Raw genomic sequence first — 19,133 nt, forward strand, 5'->3', positions numbered from 1 at the left:
TTGCGAACGAAAGATTAGCAAAATTGCGAATAGACACTTCTTAGCAGTTTCTGAGTAGCTCCACACTTACTCAGCAACTGCGATCAGTTCAGTCAGTTTCGTTCCTGGTTTGATGTCACAAACACTTCCAGCGTTCGGCCAGACACTCCTCCGTTTCTCCAGCCACTCCCGCGTTTTTCCCAGAAACTGTAGCGTTTTTTCGCACACACCCATAAAACGGCCAGTTTCCGCCCAGAAACACCCACTTCCTGTCAATCACATTCCGATCACCAAAACGAAGAAAATACCTCGTAATGCCGTGAGTAAAATACCTAACTGCATAGCAGATTTACTTGGCGCAGTCGCACTGCGGACATTGCGCATGCGCATTAGCGACTAATCGCTCCGTTGCGAGAAAAATATAACGAACAAACAACTCGGAATGACCCCCTATATGTGTACAACCGCCGCTTTGCATCTGCACCTGAATTACCCCCAATACATCTATGAATATAACACTGCGGTACCACCTACAATGTCACAATATGTGGAGGAAATTGGGGTACGACCTGCAGCATCACAATACTAGTATAATTATATTACACTGTGATCTGACCTGCAGCGTCACACTACTGGTATGAATATTACATTGTGGTCTGACTGGCAGTGCCACAGTATTTATATGAAAAATAATAAGATTTTAAACCTACCGGTAAATCTATTTCTCCTAGTCCGTAGAGGATGCTGGGGACTCCGTAAGGACCATGGGGTATAGACGGGCTCCGCAGGAGATAGGGCACCTAAAAAGAACTTTGACTATGGGTGTGCACTGGCTCCTCCCTCTATGCCTCTCCTCCAGACCTCAGTTAGAGAACTGTGCCCAGAGGAGATGGACAATACAAGGCAGGATTTAGCAATCCAAGGGCAAGATTCATACCAGCCCACACCAATCATACCATGTAACCTGGAACATACATAACCAGTTAACAGTATGAACAGACAACAGTAACGGTCCAAGACCGATGTCAATTGTAACATAACCCTTATGTAAGCAACAACTATATACAAGTCTTGCAGAGTTTCCGCACTGGGACGGGCGCCCAGCATCCTCTACGGACTAGGAGAAATAGATTTACCGGTAGGTTTAAAATCTTATTTTCTCTTACGTCCTAGAGGATGCTGGGGACTCCGTAAGGACCATGGGGTTTATACCAAAGCATCCAATCGGGCGGGAGAGTGCGTATGACTCTGCAGCACCGACTGAGCAAACTCTAGGTCCTCATCAGCCAGGGTATCAAACTTGTAGAATTTAGCAAAAGTGTTTGACCCCGACCAAGTCGCCGCTCGGCAAAGTTGTAAAGCCGAGACGCCTTGGGCAGCCGCCCAAGAAGAGCCCACCTTCCTAGTGGAATGGGCCTTAACCGAATTTGGTACCGGCAATCCAGCCGTAGAGTGAGCCTGCTGAATCGTATTACAGATCCAGCGAGCAATAGTCTGCTTCGAAGCAGGAACGCCAATCTTATTGGCCGCATACAGGACAAACAGAGCCTCTGTTTTCCTAATTCTGGCCGTCCTGTCTACATAAATTTTTAAGGCCCTGACTACGTCCAGGGATCTGGAATCCTCCAGGTCACTTGTAGCCACAGGCACCACAATAGGTTGATTCATATGGAACGAAGAAACCACTTTAGGCAAAAATTGCGGACGTGTCCTCAATTCCGCTCGATCCACATGAAAAATCAAGTAGGGGCTCTTGTGTGACAAAGCCGCCAATTCTGACACTCGCCTTGCTGATGCTAAGGCCAACAACATGACCACCTTCCAGGTAAGAAATTTCAACTCAACCTTGTTAAGCGGTTCAAACCAGTGTGATTTTAGGAACTGCAACACCACGTTCAGGTCCCATGGTGCCACTGGAGGCACAAAAGGGGGCTGGATGTGCAGCACTCCCTTTACAAACGTCTGGACTTCTGGAAGAGAAGCCAACTCCTTCTGAAAGAAAATCGAGAGGGCCGAAATCTGTACCTTAACAGAGCCTAATTTCAGGCCCATATCCACTCCTGTCTGTAGAAAGTGGAGAAGACGACCCAGATGAAAATCTTCCGTAGGTGCATTCTTGGTCTCACACCAAGACACATACTTTCGCCAGATACGGTGATAATGTTTTATCGTCACCTCCTTTCTAGCCTTTATTAAAGTAGGGATGACCTCTTCCGGAATCCCCTTTTTTGCTAGGATTCGGCGTTCAATTGCCATGCCGTCAAACGTAACCGCGGTAAGTCTTGAAATACACAGGGCCCCTGCTGCAACAGGTCTTCCCTCAGAGGAAGAGGCCAGGGATCTCCTGTGAGCATCTCTTGTAGATCCGAGTACCAGGCCCTTCGAGGCCAGTCTGGGACAACGAGTATCGTCTGTACTCTTCTTCGTCTTATGATCCTCAACACCTTTGTGATGAGAGGAAGAGGAGGAAACACGTAGACCGATTTGAACACCCACGGTGTTACCAGAGTGTCTACTGCTACTGCCTGAGGGTCCCGAGACCTGGCGCAATACCTCCGAAGTTTTTTTGTTGAGGCGTGACGCCATCATGTCTATATGAGGAGTTCCCCAAAGACGTGTTACGTCTGCAAAGACTTCTTGATGAAGTCCCCACTCTCCTGGATGGAGATCGTGTCTGCTGAGGAAGTCTGCTTCCCAGTTGTCCACTCCCGGAATGAATACAGCCGACAGAGCGCTTACATGATTTTCCGCCCAGCGAAGGATCCTTGTGGCTTCCCCCATCGCGACTCTGCTTCTTGTCCCGCCTTGGCGGTTCACATGAGCCACTGCTGTGATGATTGAATCAGAACCGGTAGGTTTCGAAGAAAACCCTCCGCTTGTCGAAGGCCGTTGTAAATGGCCCTGAGTTCCAACACATTGATGTGTAGACAAGACTCCTGGTCTGACCAAAGACCCTGAAAGTTTTTTCCCTGTGTGACCGCTCCCCAACCTCGGAGGCTCGCGTCCGTGGTAACCAGGATCCAATCCTGAATTCCGAACCTGCGACCCTCCAGGAGGTGAGCACTTTGCAACCACCACAGGAGGGACACTCTGGTCCCTGGGGACAGAGTTATTTTCCGATGTAAGTGCAGATGGGACCCGGACCACTTGTCCAGAAGGTCCCATTGAAAAGTCCTTGCATGGAACCTTCCGAAGGGAATGGCCTCGTAGGCCGCCCCAATTTTCCCCAGAACTCGAGTGCATTGGTGAACTGACACCCTTTTCGGTTTTAGCAGGTCTCTGACCATGTTCTGGATGTCTTGGGCTTTCTCTATTGGGAGGAAGACCTTAATTTGTTCCGTATCCAGTATCATACCTAGGAACGGTAGTCGAGTTGTCGGAATCAACTGTGACTTCGGTAGATTTAGAATCCAACCGTGTTGCTGGAGCACTCTCAGAGAGAGCGCCACACTGCTCAGTAATTTCTCCCTTGATCTCGCTTTTATCAGGAGATCGTCCAAGTATGGGATAATTGTGATTCCATGCTTGCGCAGGACCACCATCATTTCCGCCATTATCTTGGTGAAAATCCTCGGGGCCGTGGAGAGTCCAAACGGCAACGTCTGAAATTGGTAATGACAATCCTGTACAGCGAATCTCAGGTATTCCTGATGGGGGGCATATATGGGGACATGAAGGTACGCATCCTTTATGTCCAGAGACACCATAAACTCCCCCTCCTCCATGTTGGCTATAATCGCCCTGAGAGATTCCATTTTGAATTTGAATCTCTTTATGTACAGGTTTAGGGATTTCAGAATTAAAATAGGTCTGACCGAACCGTCCGGTTTCGGGACCACAAATAGGGTTGAGTAGTAACCTCTTCCCTGCTGGTGCAGGGGAACCTTGATTATCACTTGCTGTGTACACAGCGTTTGAATTGCAGCTAACACTATATCCCTTTCCGATGTGGAAGCTGGTAGGGCCGATTTGAAAAATCGGCGCGGGGGCACCTCCTCGAATTCCAATTTGTAACCCTGGGAAACTATTTCCAACACCCAGGGATTCAGGTCCGAACTGACCCAGGCCTGACTGAAAAGTCAAAGACGTGCCCCCACCGGTGCGGACTCCCTCAGGGGAGCCCCAGCGTCATGCTGTGGGTTTTGGAGCAGCCGGGGAGGACTTTTGTTCCTGGGCACCTGCCGAAGCAGGTGCTCTCTTGCCTCTGCCCTTACCTCTGGCGAGGAAAGAGGATCCCGACCTCTTTTGGACTTGTGCGACCGAAAGGACTGCATCTGATAGGGTGTTACTTTCTTTTGCTGTTGGGGAATATATGGTAAAAAATTTGATTTACCTGCTGTAGCTGTGGAAACCAGTTCCGTCAGCCCATCCCCACACAATACATCACCCTTATAGGGTAGTACTTCCATATGTTTTTTGGAATCCGCATCACCCGTCCATTGGCGAGTCCATAAGGATCTTCTCGCTGAGACAGACATGGCATTGGCCCTAGAAGCTAGCAATCCAATGTCCCTTTGAGCATCCCTCATAAATAAGACTGCGTCTTTAATATGGGCTAGAGTTAGGAATATAGTATCCTTATCCATATTATCAAATTGATCTGTCAGCTCATCTGTCTAAGCTGCAATTGCGCTACACACCCATGCCGACGCAATTGTCGGTCTTAGCACAGCACCCGTATGGGAATAAATACACTTTAAGGTAGTTTCTTGCCTGCGATCTGCAGGGTCCTTAAGGGCTGCTGTGTCAGGAGACGGTAGCGCCACTTTCTTGGACAAGCGCGTCAGGGCCTTGTCCACAGTGGGGGGTGATTCCCAAATCTCCCTGTCCTGCTTAGGGAATGGGTATGCCATATAAATTCTTTTGGGGATCTGCGGTCTCTTATCCGGAGTCTCCCAAGCTTTTCCAAAGAATCAATTTAATTCATGAGATGTGGGAAAGTTAATAATCTATTTCTTTTCCTTAAACATATGTACCCTTGTGTCGGGGACCGAGGGTTCATCCACAATATGCAACACGTCCCTTATTGCCACAATCATACACTGAATGGTTTTAGTCACCCTAGGGTGCAATTTTACTTCGTCATAGTCGACACTGGAATCAGAATCCGTGTCGGTAGTAGTGTCTTGTGTTAAGGGACGCTTTTGAGACCCCGACGTGCCCTGTGAGTCGGTCCAATCCGAGGATTGACCCCCTGATGTCCCCCCTAATTCAGCCTTATCGAGCCTTTTATGTAAAGATGCCACACTTGCATTCAACATATGCCACATGTCCATCCAATCTGGAGTCGGCACAACCGACGGGGACACACCACTCATTTGCTCCACCTCCTCCTAGGAGAAGCCTTTCGCCTCAGACATGTCGACACACACGTACCGACACCCCACACACACAGGGATTAACCTTTAAGGGGACAAAACCCCAACCAGGCCCTAAGGAGAGACAGAGAGAGAGTATGCCAGCACACACCAGCGCTTAAAAACACTGGAAAAATATGTCCAGATAGTGTTTTTCTATATATAATATGCCAATTCCCACACACTGCGTCGCTAATGTGCCCCCCTCCTCTTTTTTCCAGCCTGTGAAGTTCAGCAGGGGAGAGACCAGGGAGCCAGCGTTTTCCTCATGCAGCTTCTGTGGAGAAAATGGCGCTGGTTAGTGCTGAGGATCTAGCCCCGCCCACCCGACGGCGGGCTTCGGTCCCAGTGATTTTTCAATAAAAATGGCGGTGGATCATAGATTTACTGCCTCCGCAGCCTAATCAAACTGTATTTGCCCAAATGTGAGGTTTATTGCTGCCCAGGGCGCCCCCCCCCCTGCGCCCTGCACCCTTCAGTGCTGCTCTGTGTGTGTGACTGGGAGCAATGGCCTTACCTCATGAAGATCTGATGTCTTCTGCCGCCTAAGATGTCTTCTGCCTTCTCTATCCGGCTTCTATCTTCGGCATCTGTGAGGAGGACGGCGGCGCGGCAACCGGAACAAACCCCAGGTGAGACCTGTGTTCCGACTCCCTCTGGAGCTAATGGTGTTCAGTAGCCTTAGAAGCAGGGACGTGCAGTCAGGGGAGGCAGTGCCTCCCCTGTCATTAATGATTAAGTTAATACAAAGAAGATGCATATGACACATATTCTGTGTCATATGTATCTTCTTAATATTATTCTTAGGATTGCTCCCCTCTGTATGTGTTTGGGAGGCACCGATCGTGGTGCCTCCCGTTGTCACTGGGGAAAGTATGGGGTGCGGGGGGCGGGCACGGGCGGGGACTAGCCTTGGGCTGTAAAAGCCCATTGAAAATATATGGGAAAGCGGCACCATTAGAGGTGCCGCTTTCCTACAGGGACGTGCTTTCAACCTATGAAAGCACGTCCCTGTCAGTGAGGCCACAGTGATTGGCCAGCGGATCCGTCACTGGATCCGCTGTCAATCACTGTGTCGGCGACGCTGGCGGAGGAGGTGCGGGCGGCTGGATGCGGCGATGGTGCGGGCGGCGGGATGCGGCGGTGGTGCGGGCGGTGCGGGTGGCGGGTTGCGGCGGCGGTGCGGCTGCGGAAATGTACCTTTATCTGCAGAGTTTGGCAGCGGAGCGGTTCCAGTTTCAAAAATGGCGCCTCAGCGTCATTTTTTAAATTCAAGATGGCCGCTGCGAGCCAATCACGGCTCGCCACGTCATCGCCCCGCCCCCTCCGGCTGACTTATATAAGTCAGCGCGAGGCGGAGGAGAGTCAGTCCTACGGCGGAGGAGGAGCAGTGAAGAGCTCCTGAAGAAAGAAGACGCCGGAAGTCCTGGCTGGGCGGCGGCTATGCAAAAGAGCTTAGCAGCCGCCGCCCACCAGGTGAAGACGCTGGAAGCCCTGGGGGTGGTGGCGCCCCCCAGGTGAAGACGCCGGAAGCCCTGGGAAGGCGGCGGCCACGCAAAAGAGCTTAAAGGCCGCCGCCCCCAGGTGAAGACCCAGTTTAATAAAGCTTATTTTTGTGTGGTGTTTTATTTTTAATATTTTCTTTACAGGTGGACTACAGGTGCCAGCGGGCCCTTTATGTCCGGGCATGCTGGCACTTGTGGTTCTCTAAGTGCCAGCATGCTGGGGCAGGCTTGCTGGGACCTGTAGGCTACCTGTAAAGAACAATATTACTATTCTTTGCAGGTGGACTACAGGTGCCAGCAGGCCCTTTATGTCCGGGCATGCTGGCACTTGTGGTTCTCCAAGTGCCAGCATGCTGGGGCAGGCTTGCTGGGACCTGTAGGCCACCTGTAAAGAACAATATTAACACACAATGAACCCCGCACCCACCGCCACCAGGGGTGCGGGGCATAGCACTGGACTATCAGCCCAGTGCTGGTTATTGCTCGGGAGGGGGGACCCCATTTTTATTTTTTGGGGTTCCCACTTTCCGAGGAATTCCAACCCCGAGCTGACTGGCTGGGGGGGCAGATTAATGTTATGGCAGGGGGACACCACACTGAGTGTCTCCCCTGCTATGGCATTACTCCCCCTGGCTGGTTCTGCCTAGTGCTGGTTTTACTGATGTGTTGGGGGACCACACTTTTTTTTTTTTTTTCCGGGGGGGGGGAGGGCTTGTTAGCTGCCAGTGCCTCCCCAACCAGTGACCTCACCGCACGTCACTGCTTAGAAGCAGTGCCCAACTTGACAAGCCAGCTCTGCTTCTCTCTCCTCGATCCCACGATGCAGGGAGCCTGTTGCCAACAGGACTCCCTGAAAATAAAAAACCTAACAAAATTCTTCTTCAACAGAAAACTCTGGAGAGCTCTCTGCAGTGCACCCATTCTCCTCTGGGCACAAGATCTAACTGAGGTCTGGAGGAGGGGCATAGAGGGAGGAGCCAGTGCACACCCATAGTCAAAGTTCTTTTTAGGTGCCCTATCTCCTGCGGAGCCCGTCTATACCCCATGGTCCTTACGGAGTCCCCAGCATCCTCTAGGACGTAAGAGAAAATAGTATAGCACACTGTTGTACAGAGCAAAAAAAATATATATTTTGTTTCACTATATTTTATTTTAGCTCTTATTTTTTTACACTGGGCAGAACCCATGGATGGACGGGGCAGGGGAGCACCCAGACCAGAGAGCCGGATTCCCTGACTCTTTGTAAGACAGGACTGGCCCACCAGCCCTTCTGACATATGCCAGATGGGTAGTCTGGCCCCGCCTTCTCCGGTCGATCTTTAAAATGTGTCAGTAAGTAATGAGTACACAAGTCACCTGCTGGGTGACCTGAAAAAAGTGAGCTGTATGGGGTCCCGAGAACCGAGTTTGGGAACCAGTGGTGTAGTCAGCGCTTAGTACATCCCGCCCATAGCGTAATGTAAGGATTTTACAGGAGCCTCATTAGTTGTTGCTGCTCTCTGCTGCTCTCTAGCGTCCACAGCACAAACGCCTGCTCACTACGTATTGCTGAGGAGGAGGAGGGGTGTTAATTGAATCCAGCTAAATTATTCAGTACCAACCCTGTAGAGAACAACATGCCGGCTGTGGACAAGCTGCTTCTGGAGGAGGCTTTATTAGACAGCCCCCAGGTAAGGTCGGCCTTGTATAAGGCGGTGCAGCCGGAGAGGGGCTGCTTGTTCAGAGATGGCACGGCGGGGAGGAGGGTAATGAGGCTGCTGTGCGGCTTCCTTCCCTCTGGGCTGCTCTCCAGGGAGCTGTAGGTTAAACTATAACCCAGACAGAAAGAGAGGCGATGGCATGCTTTTAGACCGGGGCCGGGGGGCGTGCAGACCTTCCCAGTAGCCTGCAGCTTACTGGGGAATCGCGGCATTGTCCTTAGGTAAGAGAGGAGGACGCACACCCGGATGCTGCTGCTGGAGAATCTGTGTTCGTGGGTGTGTTGTGTATAGGAACACAGGTTGTGTTCTGCGTCCACATTGCAGTAACAGCAGAAGTGTTGCAGGCTGTATGCCCCAATATGCAGTGATCTAGCGCTACTCTAACGTCACCACAGACGCTGCCAGAGGCCGGGGCTACTCTGCCCGCCCGATGCTGCTGTGAGGCCTGTGTGGGAGAGAGACTGCTGCTGTCCGGGCTTGTTGTTGTGGATCATTTGCTGCTGGCCACAGGAGAATGCAGGCAGTGTTGTGACTGGGAGAAGTGTCTGAGCATTGTTTTATGAGGTGTATAATAGGACAGCCAAATGATGACAGAAATAAGGGAACATGGCAATGGAATAGCTCGGAATCTTTTAATTTTAACATGTACCGTATGTGACTGCAGATATAGAACACTACTCCCAATCATCAGATATTACATGGGACCTATTTTCCTAAAGTTGTGGGATAGCCACAAATTTACAGTATGTATCTCAGTCCCTCCAACATGGCCCCTTCTATCGGGTACATAATGCGCTGCTCCTGGACTTCACTCTTACTTGATGATTGCTGTCACCTGTGTTGAAACACCTTTCTTATTAATGGACTAGTTCATTCAGTCCTCAGGACCCCAAACAGCTCACATTTTCCAGGTCACCCAGCGGGATCAGTAAGAGATCCTGGCGGTCGGGATCCCGGTGGCCAGGATACAGACGCTGGGAGCCGCATGTGCACGGGTGTATTCATTACTCACGGACTCATTTTAAAAGATCCATGGGAGGAACTACTTATTTCACTTGTGATTCCGTGAGGAGACCTGGAAAAAATGAGCTGTTTGGGGTCCTGAGGACTAAAGGCCCGTACACACTGGTTGATGTATCGGCCGTTCTCTTGAACGGCCGATACATCACGGGACCGTCGGCCAGTGTGTACGGGCGATACGTCTGTGAACTCCGTCGTTCACAGACGTATCGCGTCGGCCGCGCAGCACAGCCGACAGCCAATATATCTAACAATATATTGGCCCGTCGCTGTGTGTGTACGGGGCGGTCGTCCGACCGCCCGTACACATGCTGCGGCGGCCGGCGGTGATTGACAGGTGAACTGGGCGGGCGCGCGCTCGCGCCCGCCCAGTTCATGACGTCAGTCCCCCGACGGATCGGGCTGTGTGTATGCACAGCACACTGCCCGATCCGTACATAGATATATCTGCAGATCAATTGATCTGCAGATATATCTAATAGTGTGTACCCACCTTAAGTTTGAGAACCTATGAACTAGTTCAACACAGGTGACAACAATTGCTGGAAGTCCAGGATCGGGGGATGGAGACTGTATCCCAGCTGATGGGATATCAGCTGTCAGGATCCCGACAGCTGCATACTGCCAACCATAATACCAGCAGCGAGTTCCCTCGCGGGCTTCCTGTACTCGCCACGCTTCGGGCCAGGTGGCGAGCTTTGCTTGCCACGGGTTCTTTTCTCCCTCGGGTTGTGGTGTGGACCCACCACCTGAGTGGGAATATCGGAGAGTGGCCAGTATTCCGACCACCAGTATTTCTCTATCGTCCTAAGTGGATGCTGGGGTTCCTGAAAGGACCATGGGGAATACCGGCTCCGCAGGAGACAGGGCACAAAAGTAAAGCTTTTACAGGTCAGGTGGTGTGTACTGGCTCCTCCCCCTATGACCCTCCTCCAGACTCCAGTTAGATTTTTGTGCCCGGCCGAGAAGGGTGCAATTCTAGGTGGCTCTCCTAAAGAGCTGCTTAGAGAGTTTAGCTTAGGTTTTTTATTTTACAGTGATTCCTGCTGGCAACAGGATCACTGCAACGAGGGACAGAGGGGAGAAGAAGTGAACTCACCTGCGTGCAGGATGGATTGGCTTCTTGGCTACTGGACATGAAGCTCCAGAGGGACGATCACAGGTACAGCCTGGATGGTCACCGGAGCCACGCCGCCGGCCCCCTCACAGATGCTGAAGCAAGAAGAGGTCCAGAATCGGCGGCTGAAGACTCCTGCAGTCTTCTAAAGGTAGCGCACAGCACTGCAGCTGTGCGCCATTTTCCTCTCAGCACACTTCACACGGCAGTCACTGAGGGTGCAGGGCGCTGGGGGGGGGGCGCCCTGGGAGGCAAATGAAAACCTTTAAAAAGGCTAAAAATACCTCACATCTAGCCCCAGAGGCTATATGGAGATATTTACCCCTGCCTAAATGTACTAAATAGCGGGAGACGAGCCCGCCGAAAAAGGGGCGGGGCCTATCTCCTCAGCACACGGCGCCATTTTCTGTCACAGCTCCGCTGGTCAGGAAGGCTCCCAGGTCTCTCCCCTGCACTGCACTACAGAAACAGGGTATAACAGAGAGGGGGGGCAAAATAAATGGCAATATATTAATATAAAAGCAGCTATAAGGGAGCACTTAATCATAAGGCTATCCCTGTCATATATAGCGTTTTTTGGTGTGTGCTGGCAGACTCTCCCTCTGTCTCCCCAAAGGGCTAGTGGGTCCTGTCTTCGTATAGAGCATTCCCTGTGTGTCTGCTGTGTGTCGGTACGTGTGTGTCGACATGTATGAGGACGTTATTGGTGTGGAGGCGGAGCAATTGCCAAATATGAGGATGTCACCTCCTAGGGGGTCGACACCAGAATGGATGCCTTTATTTGTGGAATTACGGGATAGCGTCAACTCGCTTAAGCAGTCGTTTGCCGACATGAGGCGGCCGGACACTCAATTAGTGCCTGTCCAGGCGCCTCAAACACCGTCAGGGGCTGTAAAACGCCCCTTGCCTCAGTCGGTCGACACAGACCCAGACACAGGCACTGATTCCGGTGGTGAAGGTGACGAATCTACCGTATTTTCCAGTAGGGCCACACGTTATATGATTTTGGCAATAAAGGAGATGTTACATTTAGCTGATACTACAGGTACCACTAAACAGGGTATTATGTGGGGTGTGAAAAAACTACCAGTAGTTTTTACCGAATCAGAAGAATTAAATGACGTGTGTGATGAAGCGTGGGGTGCCCCGATAAAAAACTGCTAATTTCAAAGAAGTTATTGGCTTTATACCCTTTCCCGCCAGAGGTTAGGGAGCGCTGGGAAACACCTTCTAGGGTGGACAAAGCGCTAACACGCTTATCAAAACAAGTGGCGTTACCCTCTCCGGAGACGGCCGCACTTAAAGATCCATCAGATAGGAGGATGGAAAATATCCAAAAAGGTATATACACACATGCAGGTGTTATACTACGACCAGCTATTGCGACTGCCTGGATGTGCAGTGCTGGGGTAGTTTGGTCAGAGTCCCTGATCGAAAATATTGATACCCTGGACAGGGACAATATTTTACTGTCGTTAGAACAAATAAAGGATGCATTTCTTTATATGCGTGATGCACAGAGAGATATCTGCACACTGGCATCACGGGTAAGTGCTATGTCCATTTCGGCCAGAAGAGCTTTATGGACACGACAGTGGACAGGCGATGCGTAGAGGAGTTATTTGGGGTCGGTCTATCGGATTTGGTGGCCACGGCTACGGCCGGGAAATCCACCTTTCTACCTCAAGTCACTCCCCAACAGAAAAAGGCACCGACCTTTCAACCGCAGCCCTTTCGTTCCTTTAAAAATAAGAGAGCAAAGGGCTATTCATATCTGCCACGAGGCAGAGGACGAGGGAAGAGACAGCAACAGGCAGCTCCTTCCCAGGAACAGAAGCCCTCCCCGGCTTCTACAAAAGCCTCAGCATGACGCTGGGGCTTCGCAAGCGGACTCGGGGGCGGTAGGCGGTCGTCTCAAGAATTACAGCGCGCAGTGGGCTCACTCGCAGGTAAATCCCTGGATCCTGCAGATAATATCTCAGGGGTACAGGTTGAAATTAGAGACAGAGCCACCTCGCCGTTTCCTGAAGTCTGCTTTACCAACGTCCCCCTCAGAAAGGGAGACGGTTTTGGAAGCCATTCACAAGCTGTATTCTCAGCAGGTGATAGTCAAGGTACCTCTTCTACAACAAGGGAAGGGGTATTATTCCACTCTTTTTGTGGTACCGAAGCCGGATGGCTCGGTAAGGCCTATTCTAAATCTGAAGTCCTTGAACCTGTACATAAAGAAGTTCAAGTTCAAGATGGAGTCACTCAGAGCAGTGATAGCGAACCTGGAAGAAGGGGACTTTATGGTATCCTTGGACATCAAGGATGCGTATCTCCACGTTCCAATTACCCCTCACACCAGGGGTACCTCAGGTTCGTTGTACAAAACTGTCACTATCAGTTTCAGACGCTGCCGTTTGGTTTGTCCACGGCACCTCGGGTCTTTACAAAGGTAATGGCCGAGATAATATTTCTTCTTCGAAGAAAAGGCGTATTAATTATCCCATACTTGGACGATCTCCTAATAAGGGCAAGGTCCAGAGAACAGCTAGAGATGGGTTTAGCACTATCTCAAGAGGTGCTAAAGCAGCACGGATGGATTCTGAATATTCCAAAATCCCAATTAATGCCGACAACTCGTCTGCTGTTCCTGGGGATGATTCTGGACACAGTTCAGAAAAAGGTTTTTCTTCCCGAAGAAAAAGCCAAGGAGTTATCTGACCTGGTCAGGAACCTCCTAAAACCAGGAAAGGTGTCTGTACATCAATGCACAAGACTCCTGGGAAAAAATGGTAGCTTCTTACGAAGCAATCCCTTTCGGCAGATTCCATGCAAAGGGATCTGTTGGACAAATGGTCAGGGTCGCATCTTCAGATGCACCTGCGGATAACCCTGTCGCCGAGGACAAGGGTATCCCTTCTGTGGTGGTTGCAGGAGGCTCATCTATTGGAGGGCCCCAGATTCGGCATGCAGGATTGGATCCTGGTGACCACGGATGCCAGCCTGAGAGGCTGGGGAGCAGTCACACAGGGAAGAAATTTCCAGGGAGTGTGGTCGAGCCTGAAAAAGTCTCTTCACATAAGCATTCTGGAACTAAGAGCAATCTACAATGCTCTAAGCCAGGCGGAACCTCTGCTTCAAGGAAGACCGGTGTTGATCCAGTCGGACAACATCACGGCAGTCGCCCATGTAAACAGACAGGGCGGCACAAGAAGCAGGAGGGCAATGGCAGAAGCTGCCAGGATCCTTCGCTGGGCGGAGAATCACGTGATAGCACTGTCAGCAGTATTCATCCCGGGCGTGGACAACTGGGAAGCAGACTTCCTCAGCAGACACGACCTTCACCCGGGAGAGTGGGGACTTCATCCAGAAGTTTTCCACATGCTATTAAACCGTTGGGTAAAACCAATGGTGGACATGATGGCGTCTCGCCTCAACAAAACACTGGACAGGTATTGCGCCAGGTCAAGAGATCCGCAGGCAATAGCTGTGGACGCGCTGGTAACACCTTGGGTGTACCAGTCGGTATATGTGTTTCCTCCTCTGCCTCTCATACCAAAGGTATTGAGGATTATACGGCAAAGAGGAGTAAGACTAGTGGCTCCGGATTGGCCAAGAAGGACTTGGTACCCGGAACTTCAAGAGATGGTCACGGACGATCCGTGGCCTCTACTTCTGAGAAGGGACCTGCTTCAGCAGGGTCCTTGTCTTTTTCAAGACTTACCGCGGCTGCGTTTGACGGCATGGCGTTTGAATGCCAGATCCTAAAAGGAAAAGGCATTCCAGAAGAAGTCATTCCTACCTTGATAAAGGCAAGGAAGGAAGTCACCGCGAAGCATTATCGCCGTATTTGGCGAAAATATGTTGCGTGGTGCGAGCAGCGGAGTGCTCCGATGGAGGAATTTCAACTGGGTCGTTTTCCTACATTTCCTGCAATCAGGATTGTCTATGGGTCTCAAATTGGGATCTATTAAGGTTCAAATTTCGGCCCTATCAATATTCTTCCAAAAAGAATTGGCCTCAGTCCCTGAGGTCCAGATTTTTATCAAAGGAGTACTGCATATACAGCCTCCTGTGGTGCCTAAGGTGGCACCGTGGGATCTAAATGTAGTTTTAGATTTCCTCAAATCCAATTGGTTTGAACCACTAAAGAATGTGGATTTGAAATATCTCACATGGAAAGTGACTATGTTACTGGCCCTGGCTTCGGTCGGGAGAGTATCTGAACTGGCGGCTTTGTTTTATAAAAGCCCTTATTTAATTTTCCATTCGACATAGGGCAGAGCTGCGGACGCGTCCGCATTTTCTCCCTAAGGTGGTATCAGCGTTTCACCTGAACCAGCCTATTGTAGTGCCTGCGGCTACAGACGACTTGAAGGACTCCAAGTTGTTGGACGTTGTCAGAGCCTTAAAAATATACATTTAAAGGACGGCTGGAGTCAGAAAATCTGACTCGCTGTTTATACTGTATGCACCCAACAAGTTGGGTGCACCTGCTTCTAAGCAGTCGATTGCTCGTTGGATTTGTAACAAAATTCAACTTGTACATTCTGTGGCAGGCCTGCCACAGCCTAAATCTGTTAAGGCCCATTCCGCAAGGAAGGTGGGCTCATCTTGGGCGGCTGCCCGAGGGGTCTCGGCATTACAACTCTGCCGAGCAGCTACGTGGTCAGGGGAGAACACGTTTGTAAATTTTTACAAATTTGATACCCTGGCAAAGGAGGACCTGGAGTTCTCTCATTCGGTGCTGCAGAGTCATCCGCACTCTCCCGCCCGTTTGGGAGCTTTGGTATAATCCCCATGGTCCTTTCAGGAACCCCAGCATCCACTTAGGACGATAGAGAAAATAAGAATTTACTTACCGATAATTCTATTTCTCGGAGTCCGTAGTGGATGCTGGGCGCCCATCCCAAGTGCGGATTATCTGCAATACTTGTACATAGTTATTGTTAACTAATTCGGGTTATTGTTTAGGAAGCCATCTTTCAGAGGCTCCTCTGTTATCATACTGTTAACTGGGTTTAGATCACAAGTTGTACGGTGTGATTGGTGTGGCTGGTATGAGTCTTACCCGGGATTCAAAATCCTCCCTTATTGTGTACGCTCGTCCGGGCACAGTACCTAACTGGAGTCTGGAGGAGGGTCATAGGGGGAGGAGCCAGTACACACCACCTGACCTGTAAAAGCTTTACTTTTGTGCCCTGTCTCCTGCGGAGCCGGTATTCCCCATGGTCCTTTCAGGAACCCCAGCATCCACTACGGACTCCGAGAAATAGAATTATCGGTAAGTAAATTCTTATTTTTTTTACCGGCTGTCGGGATCCTATACGCTAGGTTCCCGACATCTGGTATATTAAGTACATCCCCCAGGAACAGAGCATGTTGTACCTGATGGAAGGGGTCATGATGGAGGGTCTGGTATCTGGGATTGCACAAAAAACCCGCATAGGTTTCTGTGAAGGCTGTTATTTGTGATATTTACCAAGCTCCAGAATGCCTTAACCATTGTAGCCAATAGGTTACTTTCCGCAACATTTACCGGAAGTAATTCCCTGGTAATGGCCATTTGCACATGTATGGTCTGATGACAGCGCATGCTTAGTAGCGTCCCTGAAGCAGCAAGTAAAGTGATTACTTTACTTTACTTTTACACCGCTCTCAGACTGGCTATTATTGGAGCCCCTGTCCCTGTATTAAGCCTTAACAAGAGATAGTGGAGACAGATAAAGAGTGATAAATAACTAGCCAATCCGCTTCCTTACTGCTATGTCACAGGCTGTGTTTGAAAAATGACAGGAGCGGGTTGGCTGGTCATTTATCACTCTCTAGCCGTCTCCACTTTATCTCTTGTTAAGGCTTAATACATTTGGGCCATAATTTCTTATTGCCGCAATAAGCATTGATGATTTATTATTTAGTATCTGGTCTAGAACCCTGATAATAAAAATGCCCCATAGTATTAACATCATCAAAATAAGTATACAAAAGACAAGTTCCAGTCAGAATGCCGACAGGTTCTGAATGTCTGCATGTTAAAAATATCAATATTTCAGCTGTACATTTTTGAAAACCAAGACAGAAGAATGTTGTTCACTGGCGTTCAAAAAAATAAATAAATGTCTGCTATAACTATGCTGCCTCATGGATTATTGCAACTTCGAAAAGTTCAGATTGAACGAAATGCATCAGGGCCTTTGATAGCTCGTAATGGTGGGAGGAACTTTGCATGAAATGTTGGAGTTCAGACCCTTGTCTGGTGCAGATATACGCAGGAAAGCTGAAAGCGACACACTGTTTAAAAGCCCTGTATGGCTTGCGTGTGGTCTTCTAACGGGAAGCAGTCCCTTATGCCCCTTTTCCATCTAATTACGCGTGTCGCAGCTGGAGCCTGACTTGAGTGCTACCCGGCTGCGACCCGCGTCGGCCCCCTTTCCAGCTGCTGTTTCCAACCTGGCATATTGTTGGGTTGGTGACGTTGCCGGTGACGCAGCAGGGGCGGTGCTGGGAGATCACGTGATCTCCCAGCGCCGCCCTCCCATACAGTGTCAACGGGAGCCGTGTCGCTTCCGTTTACACTGCACAGCTTACTAGGTTGAACCTGTGTTCAACCCTGCAAGCTACCCGAGTTGGAATACCAGGTCAGTCGACCCGGATTATTCCAACTCAGCCCTTTTACACCAGCCAGCAACACGGGTTATGCGCGTTCATGTGCAATAACTCGTATTGTATGCTGGCTGGTGGAAAAGGGGTATTACTCACCTCTGTCGGCTTCGTAAAAATCAGGATCCCGGTGTTGGTATTTCGAGTGCTCGGATCCCATATGCCGGTAACTCATACTGCTCCCCTTCTAACTGGAGAAACATCAGGAACAGCTGAAAACAGCACACATCAATATTTACCAGTGCTGTATAATCTGAGTGCGGTGTGTCTACGTCTGTGAACTCCGTCGTTCACAGACGTATCGCGTCGGCCGCGCAGCACAGCCGACAGCCAATATATCTAACGATATATTGGCCCGTCGCTGTGTGTGTACGGGGCGGTCGTCCGACCGCCCGTACACATGCTGCGGTGGCCGGCGGTGATTACGTCAGTCCCCCGACGGATCGGGCTGTGTGTATGCACAGCACACTGCCCGATCCGTACATAGATATATCTGCAGATCAATTGATCTGCAGATATATCTAATAGTGTGTACCCACCTTTACTCGCCCGTATACACTGGCCGACGGTCCCGCGATGTATCGGCCGTTCAAGAGAACGGCCGATACATCGACCAGTGTGTACGGGCCTTAACTGGAGAACCTAATTACTTTGTGGATAGTTGACTGGAATAAGGATTTTTAGCTGGGAATCATTGTAATACCTTGCGCATTATACTATTATACTAAACGTATTCTCCATGCGTCATTTGTTCCTTAATACTGGTAAATCGTTTACTAACTCCACTACAATTTATGCACAACCTATTTCCATTACTCCCAGATTCTATCTATTCTATCTATTCTATCTAATCTATCTTGCAAAATGGAACATTTTAAAAATAAGGCAGTGGTCCATTAAGAAATACGGATTCCTGTTCTCTCACAAGGATATATACTGTAGTTACATTATTTTTGCTACAATTGATACTTTTTGGCTACGTAATCAAAGTTGATTCATAGGGGGGTTTCCAATTACTGTAGGTGTGATGAAACATTGGGAGTGAAAAATGTGTTTTTTGAGATCCCCCCCCCCCCAAAGTTTCACTGATATTTCTCTTACGTCCTAGAGGATGCTGTGGACTCCAAAAGGACCATGGGGTATAGACGGGATCCGCAGGAGCTTGGGCACACTGAAAAGACTTAAACTGGGTGTGAACTGGCTCCTCCCTCTATGCCCCTCCTCCAGACCTCAGTTAGACTTTGTGCCCAGGACTGACTGGACACTCACTAGGGGAGCTCTCCTGAGTTTCTCTAGAAAAGACTTTTGTTAGGTTTTTTATTTTCAGGGAGACCTACTGGCTACAGGCTCCCAGCAGCGAGGGACTGAGGGGAGAGAAGTCAGACCTACTTCTACTTCGTTTAAGGGCTCTGCTTCTTAGGCTACTGGACACCATTAGCTCCAGAGGGTTCGATCACTTGGTGCGCCTAGCTGCTTGTTCCCGGAGCCGCGCCTTCACCCCCCTCACAGAAGCCAGAAGAAAGAAGCCGGGTGAGTATGCAGAAGACTTCAGGACGGCAGAAGACTTCAGTAACGGAGGTACAGCGCAGCGGTAGCGCTGCGCTCCATGCTCCCACACACTATCACCAACGGCACTCGCAGGGTGCTGGGGGGGGGGGGCGCCCTGGGCAGCATGTTACTGAGGTCTGGGAGCCGGCAGAAGCCTTTTCGGTGCCCCCGCCGGCATTTTCAGTTTTTCAGATTTGGCGGGCTGAAGCGCTCCGGGAAGGGGCGGAGCTTAGCCGCGCGGCTCACAGCGCCATTTCTC

General features: G+C 50.1%; 1 protein-coding gene across 2 annotated transcripts in view; it reads left to right on the plus strand.

Moving 5' to 3' along the window:
- The first annotated feature begins 8,328 nt into the window (after positions 1-8,328).
- The window catches only part of APPL2 (adaptor protein, phosphotyrosine interacting with PH domain and leucine zipper 2), a 246,845-nt gene continuing 236,040 nt past the window's right edge, over positions 8,329-19,133 (plus strand). The window contains exon 1 of one of the 2 annotated variants that reach the window (XM_063927758.1): positions 8,329-8,511. In XM_063927758.1, the coding sequence (XP_063783828.1) occupies positions 8,458-8,511 (54 nt within the window). In that variant the 5' untranslated portion in view covers positions 8,329-8,457. Of the gene's footprint in view, positions 8,512-8,554; positions 8,763-19,133 lie in introns of those variants that run through there. The other variant, XM_063927759.1, reaches the window with a different exon arrangement.

This window comes from Pseudophryne corroboree, chromosome 6 (genome assembly GCF_028390025.1).
Source record: "Pseudophryne corroboree isolate aPseCor3 chromosome 6, aPseCor3.hap2, whole genome shotgun sequence".
NCBI classification, from domain to species: domain Eukaryota; kingdom Metazoa; phylum Chordata; class Amphibia; order Anura; family Myobatrachidae; genus Pseudophryne; species Pseudophryne corroboree.